General features: G+C 33.3%; 1 protein-coding gene across 2 annotated transcripts; it reads left to right on the forward strand.

Moving 5' to 3' along the window:
* The first annotated feature begins 1,849 nt into the window (after nt 1-1,849).
* Nucleotides 1,850-17,034, forward strand: LOC132696467 (cyclic GMP-AMP synthase-like receptor). Of its 2 annotated transcripts, none has more exons than XM_060661294.1 (9): nt 1,850-1,995; nt 5,899-6,146; nt 9,238-9,469; nt 9,522-9,665; nt 11,431-11,553; nt 13,274-13,460; nt 15,154-15,198; nt 15,524-15,559; nt 16,905-17,034. In XM_060661294.1, exons 1-9 carry the CDS (start codon nt 1,897-1,899, stop codon nt 16,961-16,963), a joined length of 1,173 nt encoding a protein of 390 aa, XP_060517277.1. In that variant the 5' UTR covers nt 1,850-1,896; the 3' UTR covers nt 16,964-17,034. The 2 variants fall into 2 exon arrangements, with proteins under 2 accessions (XP_060517277.1, XP_060517276.1); XM_060661293.1 differs by having other exon boundaries at nt 16,878-17,027.
* Nucleotides 17,035-18,164: the final 1,130 nt, after the last annotated feature.

Consider the following 18,164-nt stretch of genomic DNA (forward strand, 5'->3'; position numbering starts at 1 on the left):
AAACGCAAAATAAAGAGGAAATTATTAAAAACGCAAAATAAAGAGGAAATTATTAAAAACGCAAAAGACAGAGGAAATTATTTACAACGCAAAAGACAGAAGAAATTATTAAAAAGCTCAAAATAAAGAGGAAATTATTAAAAAGACAAAAGACAGAGGAAATTATTAAAAAGCTCAAAATGAAGAGGAAATTATTAAAAACGCAAAGTACAGATGAAGTTATTAAAAATGCAAAGGACAGAGGAAATTATTAAAAACGCAAAGTACAGATGAAGTTATTAAAAATGCAAAGGACAGAGGAAATTATTAAAAACGCAAAGTACAGATGAAGTTATTAAAAATGCAAAGGACAGAGGAAATTATTAAAAACGCAAAAGACAGAGGAAATTATTAAAAACGCAAAATAAAGAGGAAATTATTAAAAACGCAAAAGACAGAGGAAATTATTAAAAACGCAAAATAAAGAGGAAATTATTAAAAACGCAAAAGACAGAGGAAATTATTAAAAACACAAAATTAAGAGGAAATCATTAAAAACGCAAAAGACAGAGGAAATTATTAAAAACGGAAAGGACAGAGGAAATTATTAAAAACGCAAAGTACAGATGAAGTTATTAAAAATGCAAAGGACAGAGGAAATTATTAAAAACGCAAAAGACAGAGGAAATTATTAAAAACGCAAAGTACAGATGAAGTTATTAAAAATGCAAAGGACAGAGGAAATTACTAAAAACGCAAAAGACAGAGGAAATTATTAAAAACGCAAAATAAAGAATAAATTATTAAAAACGCAAAAGACAGAGGAAATTATTAAAAACGCAAAATAAAGAGGAAATTATTAAAAACGCAAAAGACAGAGGAAATTATTAAAAACGCAAAAGACATAGGAAATTATTTACAACGCAAAAGACAGAGGAAATTATTAAAAAGCTCAAAATAAAGAGGAAATTATTAAAAACGCAAAAGACAGAGGAAATTATTAAAAACACAAAATTAAGAGGAAATCATTAAAAACGCAAAAGACAGAGGAAATTATTAAAAACGGAAAGGACAGAGGAAATTATTAAAAAATTGATTCATTTTGTTTAAACTAATGACGAGCAGGGAAATTTTCTTCCGGAATCTTAATCTTAATTTTGTAATGCATGTGACCAATAATAGAAACATGATTTTTTTACCAAGAAATCAGTTAAATTTTCATTTGTTAACTTAAAAGTTAGTAAACGATACGAAAATAAACAAATAATTTTAAGACGTTAATATATTCTTAAAGTGTAGACATTTAACCATGGATGCTGAAAATTTCATAAATTTATCTCTTAGGAGCGCTTAGTATTATTACATAACAACATATAAAAATAAACATAACAAAACAATAACAACATATTATTAAAATAAACATAACAACAACATATTATAAAAATAAACATAACAAAACAATAACAACATATTATAAAAATATGTTGTTAAAATCAATCGTTTCAGGGATCAATTTTCCTTCATAACCACTTATAAAAATATATATATACATTAATTTTTCATGATCGAGTGGCAAATAGAGGGTCTACTCGACGTGATCTTACTCATATGTCAATCAGTTCAGCCTAACTATTTTGATCAAGACAGCAATAAATTGATTTATTTAAGCGGGCACAGACAAAATTTTTCGATTTTAGTATGAGTTTTAATTATCTATATAGCAAAGTGCAAACGTAAAAGCTGCGCAATCGTTACCGAATTGTATAATCCAGATTAGATTGCACTTTTACCTAGAAATTAATCTTATCTATTGATTTTTGCACATATTCCCAGGCTATAATTTCTGTGTTTATGATTTCAGTCCAGACGGTGCTATTGGCGTGAGGTAAAGACTAATCAATCGATTCTTTTTCTGAAATGTATAAAGAATTGCAAGGAGTTCTAGACAAAGTTGTCAATTTCATTTCGATAGATGAGAATGAAGCGCGTCAAAATAACAAGTTGCTGCTCGATACGGTAAGTATAATTTAGCAACAGCCCACTTTACAAATTTGTCATATTCATCACCCAAAAACAATAGACAATGATAAAATACAATTTTATGGATGGAAGCATTTTTTCGAAAATTCCTCAACTGAGTAAAAACCATAACTGGAAAGATAGCTTCTAACCGATAACTTAAATTTTCTTATCGTAAATTGCTTAGCGTTAGCTTTATACAAGCGGTTATAGTTGTTCACAAATATATTATATATGTTCAAATTTAGTTTATTTTTCTGAGTAGTGGCTAATCTAGACTTAAGTGGAACAATATTGCTAGATCCGCGTGTGTCGTAGCAGTGGTAGTCACCATGAGTAGGATACCTCTGCAAACCAGCATGGACCTCCAGAAGGTTGTAGTATATGAATAGGGAAGGCAGAGTTAGAATCTTAAATTTAATAAAAAGCTCACGACAATGTGCTCCAGGAGGAGCCCCGTGGAGAATGCGAACTGCTGCCTTCTGAAGCCGAAAAACACGATCAGCATCTGAAGAGTTACCCCAAAGAAGCACGCCATAGGTCAGATGACTGGGAAAGAGTGCAAAGTAGATAGTCTTTAAGGTCTTCTGCGAAATGCAGTCTTTTAATTGCCTTAATGCAAAGATTTGAGACGAGAGTTTGGAACATAGATACTCGATATGAGCCGACCAGGTTAGGAAGGTATCGAGAAAGATACCTAGAAGCTTAGCAGGCTGTGACTTTACAGCTCTTTTGTTGGATGTTATTAGCATTTTTTTCGTCTTCGATGTGTTAAGCTTAAGTTTATTGGCGGCGAACCATTGGTCAACCGCCTGAAGATTATCGTCAGCCATCACCTTCAAAGTCGCAATATCCTTGTCCGAAGACATCAAGGTCGAATCATCGGCAAATAGAATGCAGTTCGCCGCATCGACGGCCTTTACCAGATCATTAATATAAATTAGAAACAGGAGGGGACCGAGGATGGATCCTTGGGGAACTCCTCTATTAACCGTTACCATAAAGGCTTTTATTCAAAAAAGAACGGCGAAATTCAGTACAACCAAGTTAAATAAATAACTGGAAGTCTGTTCTTACGTCTAACCCAATCGAGAGGATGAACGCAAAAGCGAAATTACCATATAAGTTTTAACAAATTCAGAAATGAAATTATAATAACACGAAAGACAAAAGATAATAACTAAAATAATAAGAAAGTGACACATACGAACAACAAAGTCTATGGTTATTCCATAATTATTTAAAAAAAAAGGAAAATAAGAAATTTGACAAACAACCAAAAATTACACGAGATAACATGGTTATTAAACAGCCCTGTTTTCATTGTTCAGAATATAGTTTCTCGGACACTTTTTTCTTAAATGTTTGTTTTGAAACGGATTATTTAACTTCAAGATGCAATTTTTTAAGTACTTTTGGGATCTGCTAGGAGAAAGACCGTTTATATAATAATTATATAATTGTGGTGTTAGTGTTCCCTTAAATCGAATATTTAAGTTGTGAACATCGGTCCTGAAGCAAATCTTGAAATACAAATACAAGGGTGTTTTACTAGTCAAAATACAAAAGCAGAAAGTTGTTCTATATAGGTATGGTCTGTTCATAGATATAAGAAAGTGACCAATTGTTTTTGAATGGGATTGTTCAAGGGTGGTCATTAACATACAATGCAACAAAATCATTGCCTAAAGTTTCGGAATTTAAATTCAGGTAAAATTGTGGTCCGTAATAGAAAAGCATTTTATACCTACCTGCGTTTAATATTCTTTGTTTTGGTATACTACTTAGTTTAAGTTTATTAGTAATCATTCTAATTTCGTGTGTAATAGAGCGTGTGTTGAATCAGGTGCGATTTATGCAAAATATGTGCGAGTCTAGTTTATCTCCGGAGATGCTCCCGCCCAAATGTAGAAAATACTATTCTATTGAAACTAAGGAAGTCATGAACAATGTTTACTTGACTCTCATTGAACGGGGTGCCAGCAAGCAAGCATCTTTAGAAGAAACGGCCACATTGAAGAAAATGCCAACATCAACTGTATGGAAAATTGTGAATATTCCCATTTCAGCGAGGAAAAAAGAAGCGATGCTGACATTTTCTCGAGTGTAGATGAAAGTAATCAAGATATAATACGGCGTAAAATTTACCAGTTATACGAGGGACAAAACGTGCCTACATTAGATATCTTAATTAGGAGGTTTGAAAAAGATGAAACCGGTGTTAAATATGGAAGTGTATTCAACACATGGGTTTTAGATTTAAAAAAATTGACACAAGGCAAGTTTTAATGGAATATCTAGAAAAAAATAGGATTTACAAAGCACAACAAAGGCAAATTATTTACTAAAGATGGTTTGATTCCAAATGGACTTTCTCTGGATTACCATGAAGACACCAACGCTGATTTATTTGAAAGTTGGTTTAAAAACAAACTAGTTCCAACCATTCCTCCTAATAGCGTAATTGTAATGGACGATGCGAGTTATCACACTAGACAGTTGACTAAAACTCCTTCCTAACGTAACACAAAAGCAACAATCCAAAACTACATGTATAATAACGACATTTATTTTCACGAAAATTATACCAAAAAGCAATTAATTGGAGTTCCACAAAGCTTGAACCTACAAAAGGAATACGTCTGTGATAATTATGCAAAAAATCTAGGGCATACAGTTTTAAAGCTTCCACCTTACCACTGTATATTTAATCCAATTGTACATGTTCGGCACCAACTGAAATCTGCCATTTGTCGTAACAATGTTTTTCCCCGTGTTAACTCCAATGTCCCCAAACTTATAGAAATCGAAGTTTTTAACATCCCTCCGCAAAGTTTGGCAAATTCTGTTAAACATATAGAAAAAGCAGAACAATCGTATATCCATATTGCAAATAATATAGAACAAATAATAATTAGAACAGGCAATTATAGCGATAGTGTAAGTAGGTAATAAAAATAATTTGTAATTTTATTTTAGATTTAAATAATTAAATTTTAAGCAAAATATGGACCAGTTCGGCCATATTTCATTCTTACAGCTTGGCCGGGTCTTCCCTTAATTCGTACCAGTTAGTCACTTTGTTATATCTATGAACAGACTTTATCTTCTATTTTGCATATTTAACCAACCATTCAATTTTAACGTACGACTGCCTGAATTGCGTTTTTTTATTCCATAAATTAAGCGCAAACACGAATTTTCAGTTTCTGTGTTCGTCCTATATCTGTGCTTTTTAGACAAGAACATAAACAATATCACAATAGTTAACCTGAGAAAGGACCAGCGAGTCACGCAGCATTGGTTTTACGTCTCTGGTTAGGACATTTCTACTCCTTTTAATGCATTTAAAAGTGTTCTTTTCTGGTTCACATAAATTTAAATGGTCTTTTAAGTATTAAGTATTTAACATAATATTGGGCAATTTCGAAATTCGTTTCATTGCTCCCGATTAAATACTAAATTTTATTGAATAAAATATTCAGAATGTAAAATAATACAAAAAGCTGAGCGTGTAGTTTTGGATGGAAAATGCCAAATCGTAGTAGTTGCAAACCTTGTTTAACTAAAACACATATAAATATTTTAATTATGACATAATGGAACAATACAAAAACAAAATAACTAACGTTTTCTTTCTCTGTTAAATTTGCGCTAATTTTATTCATTTCCATGCATGGCCAAATTCTGAAACAAGGTTTGTTGAAAACATTTATCCAATATTTATTTCTATCTAAGCCTATTCGTAAGCTCCGACAGACTTCTACTATATTTTGAGTCCTAAATTCTAATGCACTAGGTCGAAAATAAAATCCGAAATTATCAAAAGTTTTTTTAAGGATCTACAACTTTTTCCCCCATCCCATTACAATTATAAAATTATAACATGGTTTTGTTCAGATTAAAATTAAAATTATCCCAAACATGAGAGACTTGGACCTGCGATTCAACAAATTGTACAACGATTGTACGTGGACGGGTAGCTATTACGAAAATCTCAAGACCGTCCGTGCCGACGAATACGACATTAATGTGGTTATGCTGGTTCCAAAATGCGAGACTTGCGCAAGAAAATGCTGCGACTGCATCAAAATTGAAGCCAGCGACAGACCGGGGTTTGTTAGGTTTAGACTCAGTCCAGGATGCTGGTACGTACTTATCTATATCAAGTGTTATTTTCATTTTCATTCTTAAAGTGTCAACCGACAGTCAACTAAAATGAAGGCGGAACTCGGTCTCGGTAGATATTGCGAATATTGTGAAAATACGCTTTCCTCTTTTCTACAGACAGAGCAACCTCAAAACCGTTGTTTGATTTTAGAAAACACCGAAAAAAATCACAAAAATTCGTACAAAAATTACAAGTTTAAATCTGTATCCGTTCGTTGTTTGGTACCTTAAGTTTAAGTGCGGACATGTACGAGTGACATGAACGAGCAACCTCTGCAGGCGCCATATGGATGGATGCAATGACCGGCCCTTCATTTATAAATCCATTAAGAAAAATGCTTATATACAGACTCCTAATTATTAATAACCCAAACGTTAATTTAACCTTCTTCTTTAAGTGCCATCTGTATTTTTGATATACCTGATCTTTTTCTAGAAGTGCCTGTCCTTTCCGGATGTTGGCGATCAGCATAGCCAGTTTTACTTTGTTGATGGCGATTCGGAAAAGTTCTGTTGATGATTTGGTAAACCACCTTCTAAGGTTTGCTAACCAAGATATTCTCCTTCGACCCGGTCCTCTCTTGCTGTTAATTTTGCTTTGGAGGATTTGTTGTAATAACTCATATCTACCTAGGTTCCTCATTATGTGACTGAGATACTGAAGTTTGCGACATTTTACGGTATCAAGCAGTTCTGTTTCTTTATTCATACGTCGCAATACTTCCACGTTTTGTGTCCCAGATATTTTCAATATTCTCCTGTACAGCCGTAATTCGAATGCTTCCAGTCTCTTGGTGGTTTCTTTAGTGAGTTTGTACGCCATACAGAAGGACCGAGAAGATGTAGCAACGTAATAGTCTGAGTTTCATGGGTGAGGACATATTGTGACTCTTAATAAATACTGAGCGGGTATTCTCGATGCGACATCGTATTTCTTGAGAGTTGTCCCAGTTCTCTGGTTGTCCCCAAGTATGTGTACTGCTTTACTCCTTGTATTCTACTCTGTTTGATGTATAAATTGTCATCTGTGTTTTCTGTGATGCCTCCTTTACTTGCTACAAGGAGTTTGGTTTTGTTTATATTCATTTTCAACCCGTGCTGTGAGCTAGCCTCAGTCACCCATAGTTTTTGTAGTCCTTGAAGACCATCTGCAAACATTTATCATCTGCGTACCTTACGTTATTTAGTTTAAGATTTATTCTGAGTACACGTTAAATAAGATAGGGGATAGAATACATATCTGACTTACCCCTCGCAATATTTTTATTTATTCTGTGTGCCCGCCGTCAACTCTTAAAACTGCCGTCTGGTTCCAATGCAAATTTATAATTATGTTTGAATCTGCAACCATATAGGTATTAGATAATATTGTGACTACTACGGTAAAAATTGATGCGCCTCACTTTGCAGTATTTCCTTTCTAAACAGCGATACCCACACATTTTTTACCTGAAGATTTAATGGGGCCATATTTTGACAAAATACTGAAGTAAATATGCGGCATCAAAATTAACGGCCTGTCCGCGACCATGTCATTGCCAAGGTTATAAACGAGATTTTAAATCTCGTCCAAGGGTGTGTTGAGTGATTTTTTTATAGTTGGCATGGCATGGCCTTTATAGTATCTGGAATGACGCCTTCTTCCAACTTTCATCCGTCCTTGCATTTTTCTATGAGTTCCTATAAGTTAATACATAGCCCAAGTATTGAAGCTTCCATTTTTTTAGTCTGTTAATAACCTCTGCTTGTGACTTCCACGTTAGTTAGCTTGTCCCTTTTATGTTCAGTTTTCCACGCTATATCCATAGCTCGAAGGCCAAAACCAGATTCCTGATGGCCTTGCCTCTACGCCATAGAAAACACTCTTCTCATTTTCATAAACGTTTGTTCCATTCTGAGATTAATTTCTTCAGAGCATTCATTGGTCTTCTTTATTATAGTACCTGGAGATTTATACATTTCAATTTTTGATTGAAAGACAAAAGCTAATTAAGCCGTAGCTACCGCGGATTAAGAACAGCGATTCAGACAGCATTTTAACGCCTGATTTATTGGTGGTCGAATCCCTTTACCCTTTAATATTTTTGTTTTCGCTGTTGGCTTTTGTTTCTCGGTTTCTGTTTATGCTTCTTTTGCCGATGATTTAAAAGTAAAAAAAAAGAGATTCGTTCACATCAGAGCTTCAGAACGATCTTGACAGATTTGATGATTATTGCAGAAACCACAGGTTTTTTATAGATATTAACTTAAAGCTTGATAATAAAAAGTTGAAAAGAGTTAAGCAAATAAAAGACTTGGGAATTGTTCTTGACTCACAATTAAACATGGAGGCTCATATTGAAACTATTGTTAAAAAATGTTTGAGAAATCTGGGCTTCATTTTGAGGACTACCAAAGGATTCAACAAACATCAGTCAGTAATAATCGTGTATAATAGTATGATAAAATCTGTACTAGAGTACTCATCCACAGTGTGGAATGCTATTTATAGTAAATCAATCATCAGAATAGAAAGCATACAAAAAAAACTTTTTAACAACTGAAACTTTACAGACATTTTTGCTCGTACGAAGAAAACTTGAAATTTTACTATTTTACTTCGCTTGAAACTCGAAGAAAATGTTTTGATGTTTTTTTTTTACAAAGTTATGTTTAGTTTAAGCCTTGGCTTATTTAAAACAAACCTATATCAAATTATTTAGCTCGTAGTTATAATTTACTTAAATCCAACTTTTGCTTTCATTGTAGAGATTATTGCTCACTTTTCCGACTTTGTGAAATACTATAAGCTTGTATTATGCCATTCTATAATTTTGTTGATACATCTGCCTGTTGAATGAATGAATAAATAAATTAAATACATATTACTGCCGACCGAGATTATTGGACCATCACGAAGATACAAATCTAAAACTTTTTAAAAGGTGATTTCAAAATTATCTTTTAAAAAATATTCTTGATAACATTGACATTGTTATTGATAACGTAAGCTATCACACAATTACAAAAAGAGCTTTTAAGAATATTTGATAATAAATGATATTTATGGATTTATGGATTTGTTTCTAGTTCGGAAATGGATAAATTTGTTGACCCAGAGGGATATGTACTTCCGTCCAAAATAAGAAATTGGCAAAAAGGTTTAATAAGAAAGGCAGTAAATCAGATGGCAAACGGCAATGTTACGCTTCAGGACTCGGGTCCCGCAATTACTGTTATTGTAGGAGGTATATACATTGACCTGGTACCTACATTTGAGTTTGACAAAATTTACTGGCCCATAGGATTTCGAGATAAGCCTGTAATCGCCACATTATTTCCTTGTCGATCCGTGCGACTATTTTGTTTTTCAGGGAAGCTTTGGGATAGTTCCAAAACCTCCACGCGACCGCCAAGATACGCAAACATCCAGATATTGGCGAGCTACGTTTCCCAAACAGGAAAGAGAAATGATAAATGGGCTTCAACGGTTGAAACCAGCTCTACGGCTACTTAAAGTAATTGTCTTGCCTTGGTAATCTAAACAAATATATATATTTACTATTTCAAGGCACTAAAATTGAACTAATTTTAATTAGCTGTCGAAAATTTACAGTTCATTACTTCCATAATTCAACAAAATTTAACAAATATCAACAACTGGAAACTTTTGCGTCAGTCAGCTGCTTCAGTGTTACATTAATTTCGATCGTCAGATTGGAGATGATAATTTTGTTAATAGAGAAAACACGCCTTGACTGTTTGACGTTTCATCATATTTTTATAATCCTCTTTTAATAAATAAATATGTTTCTTTTCAGTTGGAGTCGTTTTCCAATATAGTATAGTAAAACTGGGATCATCATCAACAAAATTTAATTTAATGCATTTCTCAATCAGGGCGACGACAGGATCATTACTCACCATTTTGCTAATGTCGTTGTCTCTGTTGATACTATAAAGTAACAATAACATGGCTACCAACATATTATTAGAAGTGTTTACCTGTATTTTTGTTGGCTTTATACGAATTCTTAGGAGAAAACTATTCAAAAACATAATTTTAAACGCTGTTTTAACTAATCTCATTAATAGTTTTTAAACAAAAGCTTACGCAAAAGAAGAATTCTGGTCTTATTCTATCCATTTATTATTGTTTTTTTCTAAAATAGTGCCCTTTTCTTTTCTTGTTCATAACTTTGCATGGGTGTTTGACATAGTCACTATATATCCAACCTTAAATCTACTATTAAGGCTTCCTCTCTATGAGAATCCATGAAAAAGTCTGTCATCCCTTAGGACTCTAAAATTCTTCTCCTCTACTCCCTAAGATTCACACACCAGGATTACCATCCCTTAAGCCTATTGCCATTAATTTTCCAACCCTGTGCAGGGAAAACTGAAAGTTTCGTAATTAATTCCGTTCATTTCATTAAACAATTAAAAAGCATTACTTTAGATTCAAACAATGTCATCGCGAATATATTTATGGAAGCCATTGACTTCTCTACACCTTCGATCAAAAACCAAAATTATAAAGACGCTACGTTGATGACACTTTTGTTATTTGGCCTCATGGTAAAAACCTAGAACTCTATAAACCCTAATATACGTTTTACTTAATAATAATAATAATCTCTCGTTCTTAGATATTCTTATCAGTATCAGAGGCCATTCTAGTTACAAAAAACCTACGCACACATTTTCACATGACAATCCGTCTCAAAAATGAGCGGTTATCAACTCTCTTATTATTTCAACTCAAGTCACTGAATCCAGAATTAAAACATTTAACATCTACTCTCCTATCTAATAATTTCCACCTCAACACAACCTTCCAAAGACAGATAGTCTGGAAGCAACCCCACACTTACCTTAATTTCATTTAGTTTTCACTGACCACATATCAAAAGTTCTTATGAAATATACTGTCAAAGATACCGGGAGTATACAACATTCCGTACATATGTGGCAAGGAATACATTCTAGAGACCTGACAAAAAATTGTCAAGCAGGCTCAAAGATCATGAAAGAGGCTTAAGACTCGTCAGCAGTTGTCGAACACAATCATGAAAAAAAAAATCACCATGACTAAGGTCTGTTTTCATCGGAATGGGAATCAGTCATCCCAGATCAAGATTTTTGCATTAATATTACAGTAGCCTGTAGAAGCTTCTTTGAAAAATTTAATATATTGTATTTAGCTAATATCATTCGTCTTGGCAAATAATTACGGTGTTTAATATTATATTGTAATAAATAATATAAGATTTGTGGTTTTAGAAAACTAGAGACACCCAGGGTCATTCATTGATAAAAAGTTACTTCTTGAAGACTATGGTTCTATGGGAAGTCGAAAGAAATGCAACGCAATTCGAAGAAAATATAGGTTCCGTATTCATGAAGGTAAAAATAGTATTTCTGGGTGCGTTTAGTTGTCCCTTTACATTGGGATGCCGCTTCTTCAAAAAATTAACACCAAATTTGAACACCCTATGAATTAATCGATTGTCCATTCCACTGTTAGCAACTTTCTGGTGCCACACAGATGGAAATAATAATAATGCCCTTCAAATGGTATATCATGTTTCTAAGACCAAATAATTATGCTTAATCCTGTAAAGATTGGCATATTTGACATTGATCAATGACATTTGACATTTAGTAGACTACTATTGTGAACTACTCAAATGAAATTTGTATTTACACTGTGTCCGATTTTGGGAGCGACTAAGCGTTGCTAGTGAAGATAGAGCCTTGCGTTTTCGTAAACCTTTGGTACCTTTTTGTGACTTTAACAAAATTTTTAGTTTTTAAAATACAGGGTGACTTTGGAAAATTGAAGTTTTGCGGCACCTCTCGAATCTGGGGTATCCTATGAACTGTCGAAATGTGAACAATGTGAAAAAAAATAAGGGTTAGTTATTTCAAAGGCACACACGCTATAATCTTATAATTTGATTCCATTATTTGTATAAATGACCTCACAATTTTTTTTTTAATTTTTATGATGGGCCTAACAGGTTGCCTGCGAGGTCCCCTGATTTAAACGTTTTGTTTTTTTTGGCCACATTTAAAAAGTTTGTGTTAATGTTAAAGACAAAATATTAATATTAAACGAAGTTGCTTTCATTGAAATTATAAAAGTTATTGTGTAATTATTGTCAGAAAAAAATAAGTTAACTATTTTAGATATTTAATAAATCCTTTTTCTAAGGCCTACCGCAAATGCCTTTATGAAAAAAATCATTTTATAGAAATAGCCCCACGCTGTTATATATTTTTGAGGTCATACCAAGCGGAATGAAATTGGCCTATAAGATATTCTAAAAAACTGAACTTTAGTTTTTTTCAAAAAAACTGACTACGCCACTAAATTGTAAGTAAAAACCTATATCGGATGTACTTTTCACCTTTTCGACATTTCGTGCCTCAAAACTTCAAATTTCCAAAATCACCCTGTATTCTGAAAACTAAGCAAGTCATGGAAAAAAAGGATCGACGGTTTGAGAAAACGCAAGGCTCTATCTTTACTAACAACGAAAATTGGACACAATGTACATACGGAAAACTTGATGAAAATGTATTCTGATTTGTATTCAGTATATGAGTAATAATATATGAGTAATAAAATATCTACAATAAATTTGGAAAATGCTGACTGCTGCCGTCTAAACTTTCTAAAATTTATATTCTTGTCAAAACATTTGTGGCCCTCTTTTAAATTACCACACACATAAAAATAATACAGACATCAATAATAACCCAATAATAACCTTCAGATTTTCTAAATTTTGACAAAAACTTGATTTCATATTATATATTAGCATCAGGGGTTTTTCTCTAGAAAACTAATGCATGGGACCATGGTAAATTATAACCAAAATATCAGCTTTCTACGAATTCAAATGTGGCTGTAATAAAGATTGAACAGGAAAAATAATTAATTTCTCTAAAACCCGAAGGCTAACGTAATAATATACAGTATGCAATGGTTAAAAATATCTAAGTTCATGCCACTTTTTTGAAGGATCGGCAACATCGCATATTTTTTAAAATAAAACTTTTAACCTGCTATCCACCACGAATCAACCTATATTTCCTGCTAAGTATGATTTTTTTTCAGCTACTGGAGTTGTATAAAGATTGCCTAAAGAAAAAACAAATAAAAAACTTTTGGAATGAGAGACACAACCTTTTAGACGGCATTTCCGACGAGTGTCTAAATAATTTTCACGGACGAGTAATCAAAATTATTTCGAAAATCAACTGCAATTATTTGCAGGATCCGTACATTGTTGCCAAATATATACGTAAGTTTATCATACTTATAAACGAGGGCGGCTATTTGTATTTCTGGCACAATAATGAAAAAGCAAATACGTTCATCGAAATGAGTTTACAATCCACCTTTCCATGCGTTAAACTAATTTTTCAAGCAGTTTTTCCACTCTGATGTAGCGTCAAAACTAGCGTTTTGGTTAGTTGACCACGTAATTTTTTTTTAGGTGCGGGAATAAAAAGAAGTGATTAAGTGTCAAATCAGGGCTGTACGGAGGATGGCCCGTCAAATTAATGTTTTCGATGGTCAAAAATTTCTTTGTTTTAGTTTTTCTTGAGTATGATTTGTCTCTTCTGTTTATATTGACGAATTTTTTCGATGACTTCTTGCAAACAAATTGTCGTGTATCACTCAGACTTGACCGTCGTACGCTGCTCTAACGCCACTTTGCTTCAGACTTATATGCATATATCCATGATTCGTCAACTGTACAGACGTTACATCATGATCACATTGATGTTTGTCATACTAATACCTAAGGATCTTCCATTGATCAATTCACGCACACCATCGATGTTGTGTGGCACAACAACTGACTTTGCATGACCCTCCCCAAATTCATTCTGCAGCGAACGTCAACCATGATTGAATTCGTTATATCAATTTTTCACAGTGAGATGAAACTCCATCGCCATATGAAGAACTAGGCCTATCGAAAGTTATGAAAAGTTGCTCGAGAATGTTGACTGGTTAATTCCATTTTCAGTAGAACAAAGTGTTTTAAGTGCCAGTAAAAAAACTAATGATTTTAGATGAAAACGTTCTGAGAACATTTATGCTAAAAAATATTCAATTTTTCAACGGAAATGTCAGATTGCACCTAAAACCAATCAGCGCCGCCAAGGTCAGAAATATAAGTAGATTGCGTCGATTGTTGATGAAAATTTTCTCAACTAGCAAATAATGTAGCATCAACTTTCTGAAAAATCAGTTCTTGCGAAAGGTCTTTGTTCTTGTCCCACATATTATCCCGAGAGAGGAAATCATTTCAAATGTATCCCAACAGCTAATTAAATTCGACTTGAAACGGCATATCTGAAATTTATAATTTCGACATAGTAATTTTAAAAGCAAATACAGGAAACGAAGCTATTCGTAACGTAACCTTAAATCTGGTATTAAAGATTTTTCGCTATTAGGATGCGTGAAAAACTCTGTCACACCTCACGATTTTGGAATTCCTCGTTTCTACGGATTCCTTAAGATTCACAAACCAAAATTATTTTCTAGCAAATCTAAAATCTTTTACAGGAAAAACTGATAGTTTCGCACTTAATCATTGAACAATTGAAACCCACTACAGAATGATGTTCGGTTTTCTCTCTTCTCTAACCAAAGCTATGGACGCCGTACGTGGAGGATACGTTTGTCATTTTCCTCATCATAGCACAATCTCAGATAATCTTATCAATTAAAAATTAGACCTATCATTAGGTCGTACGGTTTACATATCGCCATCCGGCCCAAAAATGATCGGTTATCATTGTTTACAGCGACGCAAAACTCTCTCGATCCGACTCGGTGGACCCACCATAGATGTTTTGGGTAACCGAAGATCAACGTTTAAAAATGTGCACTATTGCGTGTACAAATGCGTATTTCTCGGAGTAATATACTAACATACTGCTTCAAGAAAATGTTAAACGATATTTTTCATTTTACAGTCACAGAGGATGAATATGCGCAGCTTCGCCAGCACAATGGTCGAGGTACGTACTTGATTGTCCCGATTACAAAAATAATCAAATTGAAAAAGGTTAAGTATTATTTAATTTTTGATTACCGACTATACATAAGGCTAAAATGTTGAGGTAATGTGCGTTAAATCCCCTTAGAATCGCCTCTGTTTGAAACTACAGTATAAACGCTTGGTGCATTAACCTATCTAAAAATTTGTATTATTTTTTAAACCCATTTAATATCAATTTTAGATGCTTTAAAAAAGACTGTAGTAATGCGCGAATATCAATTTCTGAGTAACGTTATAGTTTCCTGCTCGAAATAAATTGTTAAAAGCCGTTTTTCATTTTCCAGCCACACAGGATCAGAATCAACAACTCTACATTGGAGGTACGTAAACAGCTCTAGAGGGAGTTAAAATACAGCACCATACTCTGAATTATTTTTAATGATTTTTTTAAATACATTTGAAATATGTCAAAGGGGATCAACAGAATATCCTCCAAGATCTCTAGATATTACACCAATGGATTTTTATATATAGAAATATACAAGAAAATACCACAAAATTTAGGAGACCTGAAATTTGGACTTAAATACGAAGGCAAATGAATGGAAATATCCTGAGTAATGTGTTGGAAGAGTTTTTAAACAGACCAGCGTATTCAAAAGAAATAAATGATGTGCAGTCTGGATCTTGCAATAGGCCTTAAAAAGGGCAAATTTTCAATTAACTAGGTAAAATTTTGAAGTCCAGTGCCGCCAGGTACGACAAAGATGTATGTCACTGACTCTTTTGCAATTTTTGTTGTTTACTTTGAATAAGCCCGTAAAGGTACAGATGCTTTGAGTCGTATCATGGAAAAACTTATTTATATGAAAATTCTTTTGGATACCTTCGATAAACATAAAATTAACCAGTTTAATCAGTTTCATTGCAGTCTTTTAAATCGAGAAATGCGATTAAGCGACAGGTCAGAGATCTTACCATAAAGACAGAACTTGAATAGCTGTGCTACAGGCACGTCAATAGGGTATCCAAAGTTTATAGATTAGCTGTAAATTCGGATGCAAAATATATCCCTCAATTTCGAATTCGTTACGGTAATTTGAAGGAAAATTACGAAAAATTTGAAGTTATTCATAATGAAATTGTTTTGTTGGTCACATCAGATAATGAATACGTTACTCAAGATAAAGTACGCAAAGACACTGATCAATTTTATTACGAATTCCTTGTAATTTATCATGAAGTTTGTTCTGGACAAAATTTTCAAGGCGGAACTCCACACGCACTGAATTAAAAATAGACTCTAGCGTATAACTCCCTCAAATCACCATTCCAATTTTCAATGGAGACCAAAGACCAGCATTTTTAAATCATAATCAACCGGTAGTGGTAATCATCAGAAAGTAGGGAGCTAACGGGACCCGGCAACCACTAGATGTTGGTTCAGTGCCCTATTTCATTAATGGAAGGACACGATTTTCTCTCCATTGGTTAGTGCAATAACTTTCATGCAGTGTACTGTTAAGTACGCTACACTTCCATTAACACCGTATTTTGGAAACTAAGCATTTCTGGACCTAGGTTTATTTGAACTTTTTTATTTATTTATTTATTTTTGGCTAACAAATCTATGTAATATTATAATGTGATAACGTTTTTAAAAAATAACCACTCTGTAGTATTTTTTACATTATTTAGGAGCGATAGCGGTGGGTATCATCGGAGGATTAGCAACAATGGCTACAGTTTGGCGCTTGTACAAGGAACACAGGCGACAGCAGTAAACACCACAGTATATGTAACCATCGTTCAGTTATTATTTGCTATGTCAGTTAGTGTGGTAAATACATTCCTTAGAAATATCCAAGTTTTTTTAACAACTACCTTCTCCGCAAAAATGAACACTTCACTTAAATCTGAATCAAGCGCAGGAAATCGACGATATAGAAACAATTATTAATAATTAATATTAAAACCAATTTTATTATATTATTATTAATTATCATATAAAAACAAAATACAAAAAAAAACATGCTTCCAGTTACACAAGTACGATAAATAAACGCCTGTATATCAGATTCGTGCGCAAGGCAAGTTCTGTTCTACCTTTACGGCGAAAGTACTCAACCTAACTAACAAAACTTAATAATAATGTAATCATAATAACATTCATTCAAAAATATTCCGGGATATCATCCGTTCGCTTGTTGATCTCCGACTAGAATCCTGCATCCGACTGGGATCCTGCAGACGTTTCGCCAAAATCTCGCTTGGCATCTTCAATGCTCGCGCTCCGAAAACGCTTCACAGGATTCCAGTCGGAGTTCAACAAGCGAATGGATGATATCCCGGAATATAGTGTCATCACATTTTTCCATCCGTGAATCAATACGTGAATATATATATATATATATATATATATATATATATATATATATATATATATATATATATATATATATATATATATATGATGACACTATATTCCGGGATATCATCCGTTCGCTCGTTGAACTCCGACTGGAACTCTATAATCCTGCATCCGACTGGAATCCTGCAGACGTTTCGCCAAAATCTCACTTGGCATCTTCAATGCTCGCGCTCCGAAAACACTTCGAACACTGTTGCTATATATATATATATATATATATATATATATATATATATATATATATATATATATATATATATATATATATATATAATCGTTTATTTATACATTAGCCAAAATGGTTTATTTGGCTGGTTAACTTTTCTAGCAACGTCAATTTCACCCGAAAGAGCCACCAAAATCAAAGAGGCAATATCCTCCCCTGTCAAGTAATGTTACTGTATATTATTATTTGTCTTGTTTTGTTGGTTTTTCTTTTTACTAAAAAAAAATAATATTTGGATCTAGACAAAGACTTTCTTAAAGCCTCTATATTATTTTAGCGACCATGGGGGGTTATTAAATAAATGTGGAGAGATTTGATGAATATTTGT

The sequence above is a fragment of the Cylas formicarius genome, unplaced genomic scaffold, assembly GCF_029955315.1.
Source record: "Cylas formicarius isolate icCylForm1 unplaced genomic scaffold, icCylForm1.1 PGA_scaffold_1__22_contigs__length_36826433, whole genome shotgun sequence".
In the NCBI taxonomy this organism is placed as follows: domain Eukaryota; kingdom Metazoa; phylum Arthropoda; class Insecta; order Coleoptera; family Brentidae; genus Cylas; species Cylas formicarius.

Excerpts from the sequence above, each read along its gene's own strand:
- LOC132696467 (XM_060661293.1), top strand. The coding sequence starts at position 1,897 with ATGTATAAAGAATTGCAAGGAGTTCTAGACAAAGTTGTCAATTTCATT. Across the intron at positions 13,461-15,153 it reads CATTGTTGCCAAATATATAC|TCACAGAGGATGAATATGCG; the intron begins GTAAGTTTATCA and ends TTCATTTTACAG. Across the intron at positions 15,199-15,523 it reads TCGCCAGCACAATGGTCGAG|CCACACAGGATCAGAATCAA; the intron begins GTACGTACTTGA and ends TTCATTTTCCAG.